The 16,215-nt window shown below is 36.0% G+C and overlaps 1 protein-coding gene, 1 long non-coding RNA gene and 1 other non-coding gene across 3 annotated transcripts; 2 read left to right on the top strand and 1 right to left on the bottom strand.

Moving 5' to 3' along the window:
- Nucleotides 1–2,610: 2,610 nt before the first annotated feature.
- Nucleotides 2,611–4,757, bottom strand: LOC116189828 (geraniol 8-hydroxylase-like). The gene is made up of 3 exons (XM_031519567.1): nt 4,168–4,757; nt 3,589–4,017; nt 2,611–3,381 (listed from the first exon to the last, which is right to left on the bottom strand). The coding sequence occupies exons 1-3, from the start codon at nt 4,639–4,641 to the stop codon at nt 2,761–2,763; spliced, it is 1,524 nt and encodes a 507-aa protein (XP_031375427.1). The 5' UTR covers nt 4,642–4,757; the 3' UTR covers nt 2,611–2,760.
- A 5,159-nt stretch (nt 4,758–9,916) lies between these two features.
- Nucleotides 9,917–14,398, top strand: LOC116189827. Its single transcript, XR_004152487.1, has 4 exons — nt 9,917–12,657; nt 12,776–12,864; nt 12,967–13,098; nt 13,544–14,398. It is a non-coding gene; the product is annotated as an uncharacterized LOC116189827 (long non-coding RNA).
- LOC116189837 lies at nt 10,330–10,453 on the top strand. The gene has a single exon (XR_004152488.1). It is a non-coding gene; the product is annotated as a small nucleolar RNA snoR77 (small nucleolar RNA).
- Nucleotides 14,399–16,215: the final 1,817 nt, after the last annotated feature.

The following is a 16,215-nucleotide window of genomic DNA, read 5'->3' as shown; positions in this document are numbered from 1 at the left end:
GGAGGAAGCCAGACACAATTATACTGAAGCTGATTTGGTCATAATTATATATATTGCATTTGGCTCAAAAGGAATAGAAGAGAAGTTATTAGGTGATCTTATCTCACCACATAACGCGACGAAGCACCAATAAAAAATGCATGAAACTAAAGATTTGGTGCTAATCACTCGAATAACTATCATAATTATTCGTCATTAAGAATTTTTATTAGTTTTTCCTCAACACGTCATTTGAGGGAAAATTATCTAAAATTTTCTCGAATAGAAGGGATTTCAAGGAGGAGGTAACGTCATTCTCTTCTATATATGGTTAAGAAAGTCTTGTACTGTGTCAAAGAGAGAATGGGTTAAGAAGCTGAATTGGTCATATACAATCATACTGGATTAGTTTTGAACCAACCATATTGGTTAAGAAGCAATTAACATGGGTTAATTCAAACGGTTCGGCGCTTATTCTGCTTATGTAAAGTCTCAGGTTCGAGTCATTATGAATATAGAAAATTCATGCTGGGAGAAATTTACCTCTTAGTAGGCTAATCCAGTTCGACTGAATTAGTCAGCAATTGAACTTCCGAATATCATAATTCACCCAAAAAAAAAGAGAATGCAGATTTTTTTTAATCTTAAATATAAGATAGGTGGGTCCATTTTTGCTGATAAGTTTGGCTTGCGTCCATCGAGAGTTTTTAAATTTGTATAGTTGAGAGTTTGGCCTGCATGCCATCATCTTGGACGAGCATGTTAAAGTTTTGTACTGCTTGTACATAAACTGATTGGAATGGAACGAATTGACACTTATTCAAAAAAAATCTAAATTTAAAGTTATTTGACTACTATGAAGCAATATTATTAAAATCGGATCGGACACTAAACCAGTCGAGGTATGGGTTCACGGGTTTATAGATTCAATCGGGTGTTAGATGGATCTGACCGCACGTCTAATTAAAATGAAGAAAGACTGATATATTAAATATATACACAGTAATTCAAATAAATAAAATAATGAATGAAAGAAAGTGTTTTTTATTGAAGTTGTTTATTCTTTTGTTATGTTTAAAGAGATCGAGAATGATCAAAAGGAAACAAATATTGCTATTGCTTAAATGGTTAAGAGGTTACGCATGTAGCTCTTAGAGAGATTGATGTCCTTGGTTCAAGTCTTCATGCATGCAATTTAATTTTTCAATAAAATGGAACCTATAGAACTGATTGGTTCATATGGATTCATTGGGTTCAATCAAAAAATCACCCGGTTTAATGGGCTCACCAGTCTAAAAGTGAAACTTCGATTTTTAAAAGAATTGGACTGGACAAGGTGTAGGCTCCCGGTCGAACCGATTCGATCGGCTGGTCTAGTCCGATTTTAATAACACTGCTTCGAAGTTAAAATGGCATGTAAATTTTATCTTTTTTAACTACTCATTTTAACCACTCTCCCACTATTCTCTCTTACTCACTGTCCCTTCATCTCTCCTTATGCGTCCGTTCTCTCTCCCATTTCTCTTTGTTTACTTCTTCAATTACATCGACACATATTTTTAAATTTAATTTACTTGTATATAACCAATTCTACTTTCTGCTAAACTAGTGTTTATCCATGCGTTGTATGAGATTTTTACATAAGTTATTAATCAAATTAGAAAAACTAATTATACTTATAATATTAATATATAATTTATATGCTTGATTTCATGAACTATGCTCATGAGTTTTCCTTATGACAAAAAAAAGAAAATTTTTTATGCTTGATTATATGTCTCATAATTCTATTATACCTGATCTAGCGTAATTTTCTTTATATATCAGCAATGAAAAGACATCCATGATTACCAACGTGAGTTGGTTCAAGCGATCCGGCGTTTGTTACGTTTGGGCAAGATCTCAGGTTCGAGTTCTCGTAAAAAAAGAGACATACATAATTTAATACAGCTACTATTAAAAGACACTACCAACAGAGGCTCGATATGGAGCAGCAACGACTCATGAGGCGGGAGCACCAGTAGCTTGGAGTTGGGTAGAGGAAGATCAACTCCGGCTCTACTACAGAGGGACGGGGCACTCGGCGGTAGCAACGTCAACCCAGGATGTAGAGACGACAGGATTGAGCGGTGAGCGGCGAGCATGAGCAGGTCGGGGCGGGTCATGGCAGGTCGCGCGTTATATCCGTTCCCACCCTGCCCCCGGCGCTGGTATTTATTTTTCTGCCCATCCCTACCCTATGTTCAAGCTCGGGTCGGGTAATATCCTTCCCAAACACGTCTGGGCAGATCGAGTAGCTGCGCAACAGGCCAAAATTACCATTCCTACTTAGCAATGGTAGTCGGCATAGGACTCTCACGCCCTTCCATCCCACTCGAGCCAACAAACAGAAAAAGGAAATCACATTTCTCTCCTAGTATTATTACATTTCATACTATTATACTAATTCCATTTTATTCCATTCCTTAGTATCAAAATGACCTAATATAATTTAAAAGTAATTATTAAAGTATTAAATTTCATAGCACAAACTTAATATGCAAACCAAAACATATAACTAATTCAATATATTCATACAACGAATACTTCAGAATAATGGATTTAATTTTTATAACTTTACATGTTATTAAATATAACTACATATTTAATCGACAATGGTGCATGTGCAACGAATATAATTAATATAACGGTCCGAAACCTTGATCCCTTCAACGAACAGTGCCATGACTGGAACATGATTTCTCCGGAGGACCTCAGATTACACATAATTAGATCCTCATTCTAGAGATTATTTCTCGATATCGGTAAAGGCACGGCTCGAAGAGGCTGCGCATTTTGTAAGGTGACTCCGAATTTCTCTACCATTTTCATGGTTTCTGGAGAAACCCCATCTTCGAGCTTCCAATCAAAGGAGTTAAGGAGCGAACCGAGCATCAGGTGTGACATTCTCATGGCCAATGGCAGGCCCGGGCATAATCTCCGCCCACCACCGAACGGCAAGAGCTCGAAGTTTTGTCCCTTGACATCAATGTCCAGCCCCAAGAACCTCTCTGGAATAAACTCATCTGGATTCTTCCATGTGGCCGGATCCCTGCCAATGGCCCAGGCATTGACCAGGATTTGTGTACCCTCCGGGATGGTGTAGCCACCGACCTGCACTGTCGCTCCAGCTCTACGGGGGACGAGCAGCGGGAACGGCGGGTGCATCCGGAAAGTCTCCTTGACCGTGGCTTGTAAGTATGGTAGTCGAGCAATATCAGATTCCTCGACAGGGTTGCCCCTACCGATCACCTCTTCGAGCTCGGCCTGCGCTTTCAATAGCTTCTCGGGATTGCCAAGCAGCTCTGCCATCGCCATCTCCAATGTTCTTGAAGTGCTATCAGTACCCGCGATAAAGAGGTCCTAAACATCATTGGGAAATTGAAAGAGAAAAACAATTACCGGAAGGAAGGTTACTGAGAGACAAGTTCATCTCACCCGTAAAACGAAAGAAATCAAAAGGTAAGTTGAAGGATTTAATTCAGCATATCATTGAACTTCGCTTTCGTGTCCATTCCGGCAGAGATGTTTCATGACTAGGAAACTATAGAAATAGAGATTCAAACTGACCCAGAACAGGTGCTTCATTAGAAACGGATCCATTCCCTCCTCTTTATCTTCGCTAAGGTCAAGAAGTGTATCTAGCATATCATTCTTCCTAACAAAGCCTGAGACCTCCCTGACCTGCAGCCTATCACTGATGATCCTATCAAAAACATCGAACGTTCGCTCGAAATAACCAGTCATCCTCCGTTTCACCCCCTGCAGGTCCATCCTCTTCAGTACCGGGAAGTAGTCTGCCCAGTTTGGCTTCCCTACCTCCACCATGATCTGCCACACTATCTCCTTGAACTCCTTGGCTGATGCGGAGTTGGGGTCTGCCAGGTCCATGGAGAGGATGGTTTTTCCCAGCAGGTTGAGTGAAGCCATGAACCCTGCATCACCAATGTCCACCGAGCTTCCCGTCTCACTACACTTTCCTACGTGAGCCAGGAGTTCCTGTATGGCTAAATATGTCAATTTTCGTATGTAAAAGTAGAAGATAGATAGGATTATTTTAACTACTACGGGATGTTCGTGGACCATGTACAACAGCCACACCGATTCTTGTTTCATCTTTGATGTATATTAGTTTTCTTCTTTACAAACCTGGATTTTTCGGCGGCGGAGGTGTTGGTTTGAGTCGAGGGCCTTTGGCGCAAAGAGGTGCGCGTTGCAAATCCGGCGGAGGTTCCTCCAGAGTGGATCGGAGACAGGGATCCAAGGTAACCCGAGCTCATGATGGCGGAAGGAGGTGAGGGACTCGGGGATGTGGCGGTTGGAGAAGGAGACATCATGGTTCTGGAGGATCTCTTGTGCCATCGGGGCCGAGGAGATGACCACGATGGTGACACTGCCTAGCTTCAGGCTCATTATCGGGCCATGGATGCTGGCAAGATCGCTTAAAGACCTCTGTGGTGGAGAACCAAGCTGGAGGAGGTTCCCGATCACCGGGAGCGGCCGCGGTCCTGGAGGCAGGGTCTCACTTTGGTTCCTTCTTCTACCTCTGTTTGCAAAGTAGAGGAGGGCTTGGAGCAGCCCCACGAGAGGTAGAGCCCCAAACATCAACAGCAAGAAGTCCATAAGTGCTCTCTTTCTATCTCTCTCTCTCACCCTGTGGCTGTTCTTCTTGTCTTGATAATTAGCTTGAAAGCTCGCTTCTTCGGTGCTCAACGATCATCATCCATCATACAATAAACTAATAGTTTTATTAATAGGAGGACGGAATATAAATCCTAAAATTAATAGTTGCTATTAAAGTGTTTGAAACATAGAATAATTCTATATTATATGGTTTCTTTGTTTGTATTTATCATCTGAATTTTCAGATCTGCGCTTTCTTTTTTGTTTTAGCAAAAAATTATTGTTAATAAATCTATCTCTAAATTTTATCGAAGAATTAGTTATATATATATATATATATATATATATTTTCCTTCTCTCGCACGGGCTTCTGCACTAGTATATATATATGAAACACAAATATTACCAAGGTTTACCCGATTCCCGGTAAAATGAGTAATCATACTGAATCCAATTTATTTGTTATGTGATAATTTTTAGTTATCCTGATGATTTTTTTTGGGTGAATCGGGGGTTGTAGCCTGTTATCCCGATAAACTTTTTTCGGTGTAAATCCTGATTTCCAGAAACCCAATTGGGTCCCGACTAATCCAGTCGAGCTTGGTCGGCCTACTAAGGGGTAGAACTCTCGTAGCGTAAATTTTCTATATTCATAAAGACTCGAACCCGAGACTTTACTTAAGCAGAACTAACGCTGAGCTGCTTGGACCGAGTGTTATCCCGATGAACTTTGAGTTCTAGCAATTCTTTATATGCGTGTTTTTGGTAAATTTACCGTTCACATCGCAGGGAATGAAGGAAACGGTGGATGAATGAGATTTAAGAGATAAGGGCATTATTCTCTATCTTCTCTACATATCTTCAACTAGATGATTTGGGCGAGTGATCCATTAAAGCAAATAGTCACCTCATATATACATCTCTAAGAATTTAAATTGACGTGCCGTTTTCAGTATATATAGTTTGCAATTCCTGATACGTAGGAATATAATTTTTGTGAAGTCGGTCAATTGGCGAGCTAGGTGAATTTTTTTTTTTATATAAATAGAATTAAATAATTTTGTAAAATATATAGTGTGCAATTGCTGATACAGAGGAATATAGATAGGAATTTTTCTAAAGCCCATTTGAGTTGGTAAGGAATTTCCGGGCTGAGGTTGAAAATTTTAAATCAATTGGGGTTGAAAGGAGACCGGGCAAGAGGGAGCGTGGGTGAAATTTTTTTCGGCCACAAGAAAGGTCGTGATGTACTGGAATTTTGTTTTTTTTTTTAAATTTAACTTTCTGAATTGTGCGCCAAGCTGGGAGAAAATATTCCAAAAATATGAAAAGAAGAAGAAGAAGAATTTGTTGTAGAACCAGCTTTTCACGTAAATAACACACAAATATACACGCACAGACAAGCATATACGTGATATAATTGAAGTCTCTCAATATTATTCATTAAATATACAAGCACATGTATACATGCATATAATTAAGCAAAGTCAAAACCCCTTTTTGCGGGACCAAACATGTACAAGGAGATCAATTAATTGAAGAGATTCAATTTAATTACATATCCCCCTTTTGCTGGCATGTTTGGGAATTTTTTTTTATGTATCTATCTATATATAATATATAATATATAATTACAAGACGATGTGGGAGGATTAATGTCATCGCTCGAATTGTCAAATCCTCCCCCCTTCATTGCTTGACCCTTCACATGCTCAATGACACTAATTAAGCACATTTATTTATTATATGATTAATATTTATTAATACACCACATTAATTAAACCATGAAAATTCTCAAAAAAATATTAATTAACTAAATGTTAATTTAATTCACGTGCAGTGTAATAGGATAATTATTTAATAATCCATATAAACATTCATTAGAATCTGCCAACTCACTTAAAATTATGAATAATAAATTCACTTAAATATTGAATTCAAGTTAAAATTAAAAATTAAGGAATGAAAAATAAAAAGATCGAATTTCATTTTAGTTGCTGACAAATAAGCATATTTGAAATTTAAATTGTTTATTATAAAATAATTTTTTAACATCTATAATAATTATAATTAACTGTATTGAAATTTTCAAATAATAAATTTAATTAAAAATTAAAGAATGAAAATTAGAAAGAACAAATTTTTAATTTGATGGCATAAAATAATTAACCCATTTTAAAAAATTTAAAAAGCTGAAAATAAAAAAAATTAATTAAATAAAAGTTATGTTTCTTACTCTAATAATGACTAAGCATATCAAATTGATCTCGAAACTGATTTCCGAATCGATTCTTTCAAGTTGTAGTGATAAATTTTTTTTTGATTATACGTAGAATGAATGTAAAAATAAAATCATATTCGCGATATAATATTAATAACAATAACCTTTTTTTATATGCAATTAGCTAGTGCCACGACTAGTGTGCGCGCTCCTTCACTAATTCACATTCCTAGTAGAGTCAAAGGTAGGCAATCCACCATTGGCCTTGAACAGAATAATTAATTTCATTTGATGCAAGTGTTTTTTCTTAAATAAAAGTAAAGAAGAATATTAATAAATGACGTGAAAAGACAAATTATTGTAAAATTTAGAAACAAAAATATAAGCGCAGTTTTTCAAGCGGAACACTCTATTGAAGATGTTATGTGGGTCATACATGCATGCACGTAGCACCAAGCTATGTCGATTTATTAAGGAAATAAGTAAAGTTATATTACTTTAAATTGAAACTTTAGATTATGTCTAGAAGATGTAAAGTGAATTCAAAAATAAAAAATACTTATAATAATTTCGATATTAAAAGAAATCTCCTTTTGAAACCATAAAGAATTAACAAAAATTACATTAACTTTGATATAAATTTAGTGGGACTTCGATATAATTAAAGTACTTTAGCAGTTGGAAAAAAAAGGAAAAAATCATGAATTTAATATACTCTATGAAAAGGTAATTTAAAAATTATTTAAGAGTAAATTTTATAATGATAAACAAATTATCGATTTATTTGATCAAATTAAATTAAATAATAAAATATTCTAATATTTGTCACTAAGCACAGGTGAAGTGGCTAATTTATTTATATTTATATGTGGAATATATATGTGCATTCAAATTATATCAACTAAGTAATCTATATATATATATATATAATTGTATTCCATGCAATAAAGAAGATTAGCGAGACAAATATTTACTGATATGTGATAAGAAATGTCTATATCTATGCAATAAACAAGGTTATAAATGTAAATATTTATTGAAATAAGATTAGAAATGTGAATACCTAAATAATATTCTATATTTAGTTTGGAATAAATTTAATTTAAAAATAAAAAATAAAATTAGAAAAGAATCTTTACTTGAACGAATTTATGTAGGTATTTTTGACCTCATTTGAGAAAATTTTATCTGTACAAAATTTCCAATTGATAGGTTAACTATACCATCTATAAATGAACTAAAACTTATAAATTTTATTATTAGACCACTGCAATACAAATTTCCTATTATTTTAAATTTATGTTGGAAAATTTAATATGGCAAATAAAATTTATATTATAGATAACAAATTAATTATTGTACGTGCATAAAACTACAATTATCTGTACTTTGGATATGCATAAAATTTACTTGAATTAAAATTTATGTAGGTATTTTTACCTTCAATTTGAAATATTTTATTTGTAAAAGGTTAATTTTCAAAAATAGGTTAATTGGTGACAAAAAAAGTAATAAGTTAACTGTATAATTTATAAATGAAGTAAAACTTATAAGTACAAATTCAATATATTATCATAATATTTCAATACAAATCTCTTCTTATTTTAAACTAATGTTGGATAATTTATTATAGCCAATAAAATTTCCATTATATATAACAAATTACTTATTTATGTGTATAAATCTATAATATAATTATATGTACTTTGAATTCTGCATAGTTTATGAAAACTAATTTATTCAAAATAAAACTATAATTAAATTTGAAAAACATAAAAATTCTTCACCAAGAAAATTTAATTATAATCACATATAAAGCAAAAGGTTTTAACAAATCTCTGCATAACAATTACTCTTACAACGTACGGATGAAAGAAAACTAATATATAAATTGAGGCAACTCGATATTAATTATAGGGAGCTCGGCATGGATAATTTAGTCTAGAGGATGGCTGGTTTGGAACAATGGGGTGGATTTTTTTAATTAAATTTTTTAGTGAAGTTACTATTGAAATACTAAAATTATGAAAAAAAAGTTAATCTTCACTCATTTAAATATCACTTTGGCTCAAGTAATTCTAAACGTTTAGTTCGTTAAACCTTTTTTTTTGTCCAAAACCATAATTAGAAGTTAACAGCGTTAAATCAGTCAACGTGGCATCTCCCGATTGGACATATAATATTTTAAATTTTTAAAAATTTGTAAAAAAATCTATAAAAGATCAAAAACAAAAAAAAAACAAAAAGAGAGGGGAACCTCTCCAAGGCGAGGTCCTTGGAGGGCACTCTTCTCAGCCTGGGAGGTGGCCGTTGCTGTTGTATTATCTTCATTTATTAATATATTTACTAATAATATATTTATTTATTTATCCACAACGAAAAAGACTGAACTTTCATAACTTTAATAACTAAAGTGATAAAGTAATTGTAGACACTGCTGATGAGCGCAAGTATGGAAGTAAGAGTTCGCTTCATATGAATTTTTTTGGTAAAATCCTGGAGTAATTGCTAACCCAAGACAAGTGCAAGGCCCAAAAAAATGCGTTGCCGATTGTAAACTAGAACTCATGTATATTGAGAATTTAAATAACCTGAATTTATATTCAAATATGTGGTTCAAGGAGCAGTCCATCGTGGTGGACGGAAATGTTGCTTTTCCAAAAATTCTTGTACCAGTTATGCAATTTTCCCTCCGAATTGACAGGACGCGTCGCAAACTTATGGGAAAGGCCAAAAAAAACAAAGTAAGGGACATAAGTTGATTTAAGATGATTGTTTAGTTTAAGTAAATTTTGAATTCGAGTTCTTGTGAATGTAAAAATTTCACATTGAGAGAGTTTTATACCTCAGTGGACTAACCAACCTTGACTGGACTACAGAGCCATAGTGGGTTTCGAATATCAGGTTCACAATGAAAAAAAAAAAAAAATCAAAGCAAATGAGAACGACACCGTACGACTATGAGCTAGAAACTAATGAGGGCATATTAGTAAATGTACAAGTCAGACATCGGTTTATATTATATTCTATATATAATGACCCTCGTCCTGCTCGTCCTCAGACCAGCATCCTCCTCACTCTCTTCGGTCTGCAATTAGGGTTTTTCTTGCGGCCGTCATAGCCGATCGACCGCCCAGCATCCTAAATCGATTATCAGTTATTGTTGGGTTTTTGATTGTTCCGAGTTAGGGTTATCCATCGGACTATTGACCACTGGGGCTGAAGTTTGGCTCCTCGGCTTCTATAAACCGCCGTGCCTTGGAGATGAATGCAGCTCCTATACCAATCAGTCGCCCTTTCTTCACCCAATTCGCCACGATCTCCATGTCCGGTAGTATCTGGTGGGTTCGTTAGGAAGGCTGACATTTTTCTTTCTTAAATTTGGATTTCCTTGCTTTTCCTTTTTTGATTCATATATTGCGGTGGTGGGGGAGCGGGGGAAGGAATCGAGAATCGAGTGGTAATTCAGGCAACCTCCCTGCGGCGGCCATGGCAGGGAAGGTGTTTAACTGCTCGGAAATCGATTTGCTTTTGCTCTTCAGACTTGCTGAGATTGCTCTCTGAAGCTGGTCTAGTAAGCTCTAGTACATCTTTTACATCCCTTTTCTCCCCCTTACCAAACCAAAGGGAAAAATCCCATTTTTTTCCACCAGTTTGTCATGATTTCTGAAATTTTTATCTGATCTGATTTAAGGAACTGCAAAATCTTAAGAAGATTAACGTTGACAGATCAATATTGAAGTTGTCAGAGAAGGAGAGAGCTGATTTTTATTGTAGGACTAGGTGTAGTTAGTTGCTGCCCTGTGGCTCGCGGTGACTTTGTCGATTGACGATAGTTTTTTTATTGAGTAAACTAACAATTTTACCATGGAGATTGATGTGACATACCTCAAGAAATTTTTACAGTTAAGTGTACCTCTACTGTTTGGGTGCTGTTCAATACTGAAAGGAAATATCTTATGTGATTATTTTTTTATTTTTTTACGTCAATTTTGATCTCGACTTATAAAATATACATTATATTGCTCCTTTCGTTAGAGAGCTTCATCGAGTTTTTAATGGTAGATGGACAAAAGGGAGAATATGACTTACATTTGATAGGTCAACATCAATTGATGTAAAATTATTTTTGATGTCAAATTTGATATGATATTGATTTTTTTTGGGAAAAATTATTAGTTTACTCGTTTTTTATTCAATTCATTGGCGAAAGTCGATTATGATATATGGAGAATCACTGTAAGATGGAGCATCGAGCATACCGTGTTCGGTTTCAATTGCCTGCATGAATTCGATCAGCCCTCAGCCCGAGTTGAAGCCGTGCAGGGAAATTGCGGATTGATCATTAACGTGATTTCTTTCAAAATAGATCTTGGAGGGAAAAGATGTGCGGAAGGAATTTTCTGGCATCATGACACATTCCATTCGCATTTTGATCCTTGGCTCAAAACATGTGCATGTCTGATTGTGCGTCTAACTGCCTAAAGTCTCTTCATTGTGGCTGTGTTGGATCTATTTAATGGTGTTCTTGACTCTTCACTGCTATGGAAGGGAATAGTTCAGTTCTAATCTACGCGGCAAACTGCGACTCATCATAGTCAAGGACTCGATTTCTGACCTTTCCAGGATGATAAACTCAAGGCGCGTCCACTCCGCATTCGATGGATGCTGTGCCGTTATAGGATGCTCATCCAATCCCGAACTCTATGATCAGAACTGTCCTACCAACAGGATAGGAAAGACTAGACATTGTTTCGAATAAATCGATCTAATGAGAAGTGCACTTTGGGAATGAATCAGCAAGCCCCACACTGATTAATTAGAAATCACACCCTGTAGTTTTGGATTGTGCATAATTACGAGAAAATATTTAATGATTATTCATTCATTTTGGATGAGTAAGATTCAATTAAAATGTTTGTAAGTGAGAATTATTCATTGCGTAATCAGTTTTTCATTTTTAAATATTTTCATTGGATATTACACATTCATTTGGATGTGTAATACTCACTTCATATTCGCTCAATATTTGCCAAAATATGAGTCCTGTTTTGCTAAACCTTCAGGTCAAGTCCAAGCTGAAATTGAAGTTCAAGTACAAAATAGCAAAGCCGAGTCTGGCATTATTTATCTATTTATTTATTCTTATTTTTCTGTCGTCAATGTTCTGGATAGGTAGGGGGTTATTTTTTCTTTTATTTTTTTTATATTCACCAAAATGGGCTGATCTTGTACTAATAAGGTCTCATCTTGAAGTTCATCACCTTCAAGCGGGCCTATCATTCACAGTCATGAGAGGATTCTCACGTGAATGAAAGGCATGACTTAAATGAACTTCTCAGAAATTAGAATATCCATTTTCTATCATTAAATACTGAAATTTGGGTGAACTTTAATGATCCATGTGATTTCATAAATGGATAGCCATATTTTTTTTTTTTGTAATTTTTTCAAATTTCGAATATTTGTCATTCCTATTTTTCTGGTTGTGGCTAGGGGTGTGTACGGATACTGAGTATATCCGGAACCGGTCGGAACCTACCCGTTAGGATAGAGTCCACGTAACTCGTATTGAAAATTGGGTAGGGTTCGAGTATTAAAATGAGGAACCAGTTCCGATTCTTGAACATAGGGTATCCAGAACCGGAATCGGAATCCGATTACTAATTTAAAAAAAATATATATATATATATATAACACCTTCGCCTCCTCTGTCGTTCTCACTCTGTTCTCGCCGACTCTTCTCTCCATTCCCCTTTCTCGATTTTTCTGAGCTAAGCTCCAATCCTACCCAGGTATCTCCATTTTCTCTCTCTCGATCTCTCTTCTAAACTTCAGCCTTCTGCTCCGTCCCCTGTGCCGAGCCAGAGCATCTCTTATGCTTCGCCAAGGTAAAGTTTCGTTTTTTTGTAGGTTTTCGTTTGCCGGCGTCTAGTTCTTCGATCTCACGGTCGCCCCTGGCTGGTCAGGTTGTAGGGAGACGCTTCTTCACTCTCCTTCAGGTATTCTGAAAGTTTATTCTAGTTTAGCGTAAATTAGAAGCGATAAACAGGTTCATGCTTTATGTGCTTAGAGTGGGCATTTATCAAATGCTTTCTTGCTAGGGTTGTAATCCGATTCCAATGGTTGCTGATCCAGAAGTATTTGTGGTTCAACTAAGATCATATCACTTGTTCTTTGTCGTTGCGAGTGATGGTGTCTTTGAGTTCTTTTCGAGCCAAGCTGTTGTCAACATGGTAATTTCTGTAGTCCATATTAAGAAATGATTTGGCTGCTTGTTTCAGGATTCGGCCGTTATACAATCTGCCTTATAACTGGAGCAAAAGTCGAATTCTTTGTGCTATTTGATGCATAGTCTTAATTGGTATTGCATTAGCAAATAATTTTTAGAATTTTCATCACGACAAGTTACGATAGTCTTCTTAGCTTTTTATTTTTAGCATGCTTCCACATTTGCTCTTAGATGCATGATTTCATTTATGTTTGTTTTGATGAGGCTCTTAATTTTTAATTCATTGCTTGGTAGAGTTATTTTGGTTAATTAAACAATCTACTGTGGTTTCTGGATGAATTGGCATTTGCCTCTTGTTCTTTAAGCATTTCCAGCATGGAAAGTTCGAAGTGGTCTGACGTAATCTTATTACTTATATTCTTTTTTTTTCACTGCTTTGTTCTGAACAGAAGCCCGGCAATTGTGATCCCATCACATACACATCATCAGACTTTGCAGATGGTAAGTATATGGAGACTCTAATTTCGCACTGCAGCCCTTTCTATGGGACAACATTTACTCATGAATTTAATTCTTGTAGATAAAAAATTGTGAAAGATAGGGTTGTCTTTCGAATATGCCTGCACATATCTTTCTTATGTTGAATATGAATATTTGGTTGGTCACAAGATGGGGGCTAAGAGCTGTTCGATCAGAATTCTGATTTGTTACTTTTGGCAAGGCTGCTATTTCATCCTCTGTTGACTACATTCTTTGTCAACACTACGAGTCGGAGGACTCATTTCTCTGCTATGGCCTTGCAATTTCCGTAACTGTATAGGACATGAATAGATCATGAGAGAAGAGAGTAAGAACTCCCATTTGGTTAGTTTCGGGAGGGGAGAGGGGTTTTGTGAGATTGTCATTCCACTACTAGATCAATGTGTATTCATTTATGCTGAATTCGGGCAGTACTGGTAGATTATGTCATTCCACTACTAAAAAAAATTTACAGGTTCCAATAGGGTACCCGGAACCTGTGACATAATATAGGTTCCGGTTCCATGATTCAATAGGATAGGGTCCGATTCCAAAATTTTGGAACATGTACCTTACAGGGTAGGGTCCGGGTATTGTGAAAAATACAGGGTACCCGAACCCGATCACCCCTAGTTGTGGCAATTAACTAAGTATCTAGTGTGATTACGATGACGCGACACCATTAAATATTATTTAATATTTTAAAAATTATAAAATTTAATCGAAAAATTCTAAAAAGAAAACTAAAAATAGAAAAAAGTGGAAGCAGTAGGAGGAGACTAGCATTGGGGGGCAGCGGTTGCTCACCCCAGGCGACCCACCTCCCTAGTGAGGTTGTCGGAGGTCTCTAATGTCTCCGCCGACCTACGGGTGACTTGGTGGGGGAGCCCTTCAACGTTAGTGTCCCCCTACCGCCTCCATTTCTTCTCTTATTTTATTTTATTTAGACTTTCTTAACTTTTATTTTTCAATGTAAAAATAAGGGAAAATTACAAAAATTCCATTGTGATTTGGGGTTTGGACAAATTGTACAATGTATTTTCAGACCTTTGGGAGGGGCAAAAACTGTGGCTTCTATCTCGTCATTCAAGCAGAATGAATCAGCAAGCCCCACACTGATTAATTAGAAATCACACCCTGTAGTTTTGGATTGTGCATAATTACGAGAAAATATTTAATAATTATTCATTCATTTTGGATGAGTAAAATTCAATTAAAATGTTTGTAAGTGAGAATTATTCATTGTAGAATTAGTTTTTCATTTTTAAATATTTTTATTGGATATTACACATCCATTTGGATGTGTAATACTCACTTCATATTTGCTCAATATTTCCCAAAATATGAGTCCTCGTTTGCTAAACCTTCAGGGCCAGTCCAAGCTGAAATTGAAGTTCAAGTACAAAATAGCAAAGCCGAGTCTGGCATTATTTATCTATTTATTTATTTTTATTTTTCTGTCGTCAATGTTCTAGATAGGTAGGGGGTTATTTTTTCTTTTATTTTTTTATATTCACCAAAATGGGCTGATCTTGTACTAATAAGGTCTCATCTTGAAGTTCATCACCGCCTAGCGGGCCTATCATTCAGTCATGAGACGATTCTCACGTGAATGAAAGGCGTGACTTAAATGAACTTCTTCAGAAATTAGAATATCCATTTTCTTTCTTTAAATACTGAAATTTGGATAAACTTTAATGATCCCCGTGATTTCATAAATGGATAGCGATATCTTTTTTTGTAATTTTTTTAAATTTCGAATATTTGTCATTCCTATTTTTCTGGTTGTGGCAATTGACTAAGTATCTAGTGTGATTACGATGACGCGACACCATTAAATAGTATTTAATTTTAAAAAATTATAAAATCTAATCTAAAAATTCTAAAAATAGAAAAAAAAGTGGAAGCAGTAGGAGGAGACTAGCATTGGGTGACTAGTGAGGTCGTCGGAGGTCTCTGATGTCTCCGCCGACCTACGGGTGACTTGGTGGGGGAGCCCCTCAACGTTAGTGTCCCCGCCTCCATTTCTTCTCTTATTTTATTTTATTTAGACTTTCTTAACTTTTATTTTTCAATGTAAAAATAAGGGAAAATTACAAAAATTCCATTGTGATTTGGGATCGGGACAAATTGCACAATGTATTTTTGTTATGGACAATTAGTCCCCTGTGGTGTGTTTCATTAGCCATACAGGATTGCGACGTTAGTTTTTTTTTTTTTCATTTTTTAGTATTTAATATTTATTATTTTAATCATTTTGGCTCTAATTTTTTTTTATCATTCATATCTTCAATTTTTCATTTTGGTTCTCGAAAGAAAATCGAAAGGGAAGGAGGGGTCGGGGCCGTCAATCGGCGATCCCAAGGTCACCGACATCCTCCGTGGGTACCGGCGATCTCGATGGAGGGTCGACGATCCCAGCTCGCAAATCAATCAAGAGCTCTGACTTAGAGTTCCCGGTCGACCGGGGGGTTGGGGTTGCTTTCCACCGAGGTCGACGGTACCCACGGAGGATACTGGCGACCTCGATGGAGAGGTCAAGGTCGCCGATTGGTGGTCCTAACCCTCGAATCAAGCGGGAACTCCGAGTTGGAGCCCCCGA

The sequence above is a fragment of the Punica granatum genome, unplaced genomic scaffold, assembly GCF_007655135.1.
Source record: "Punica granatum isolate Tunisia-2019 unplaced genomic scaffold, ASM765513v2 Contig00025, whole genome shotgun sequence".
NCBI lineage: Eukaryota > Viridiplantae > Streptophyta > Magnoliopsida > Myrtales > Lythraceae > Punica > Punica granatum.
Note: the sequence above shows the minus strand (reverse complement) of the source record. Positions and strands in the feature narration are given on the sequence as shown.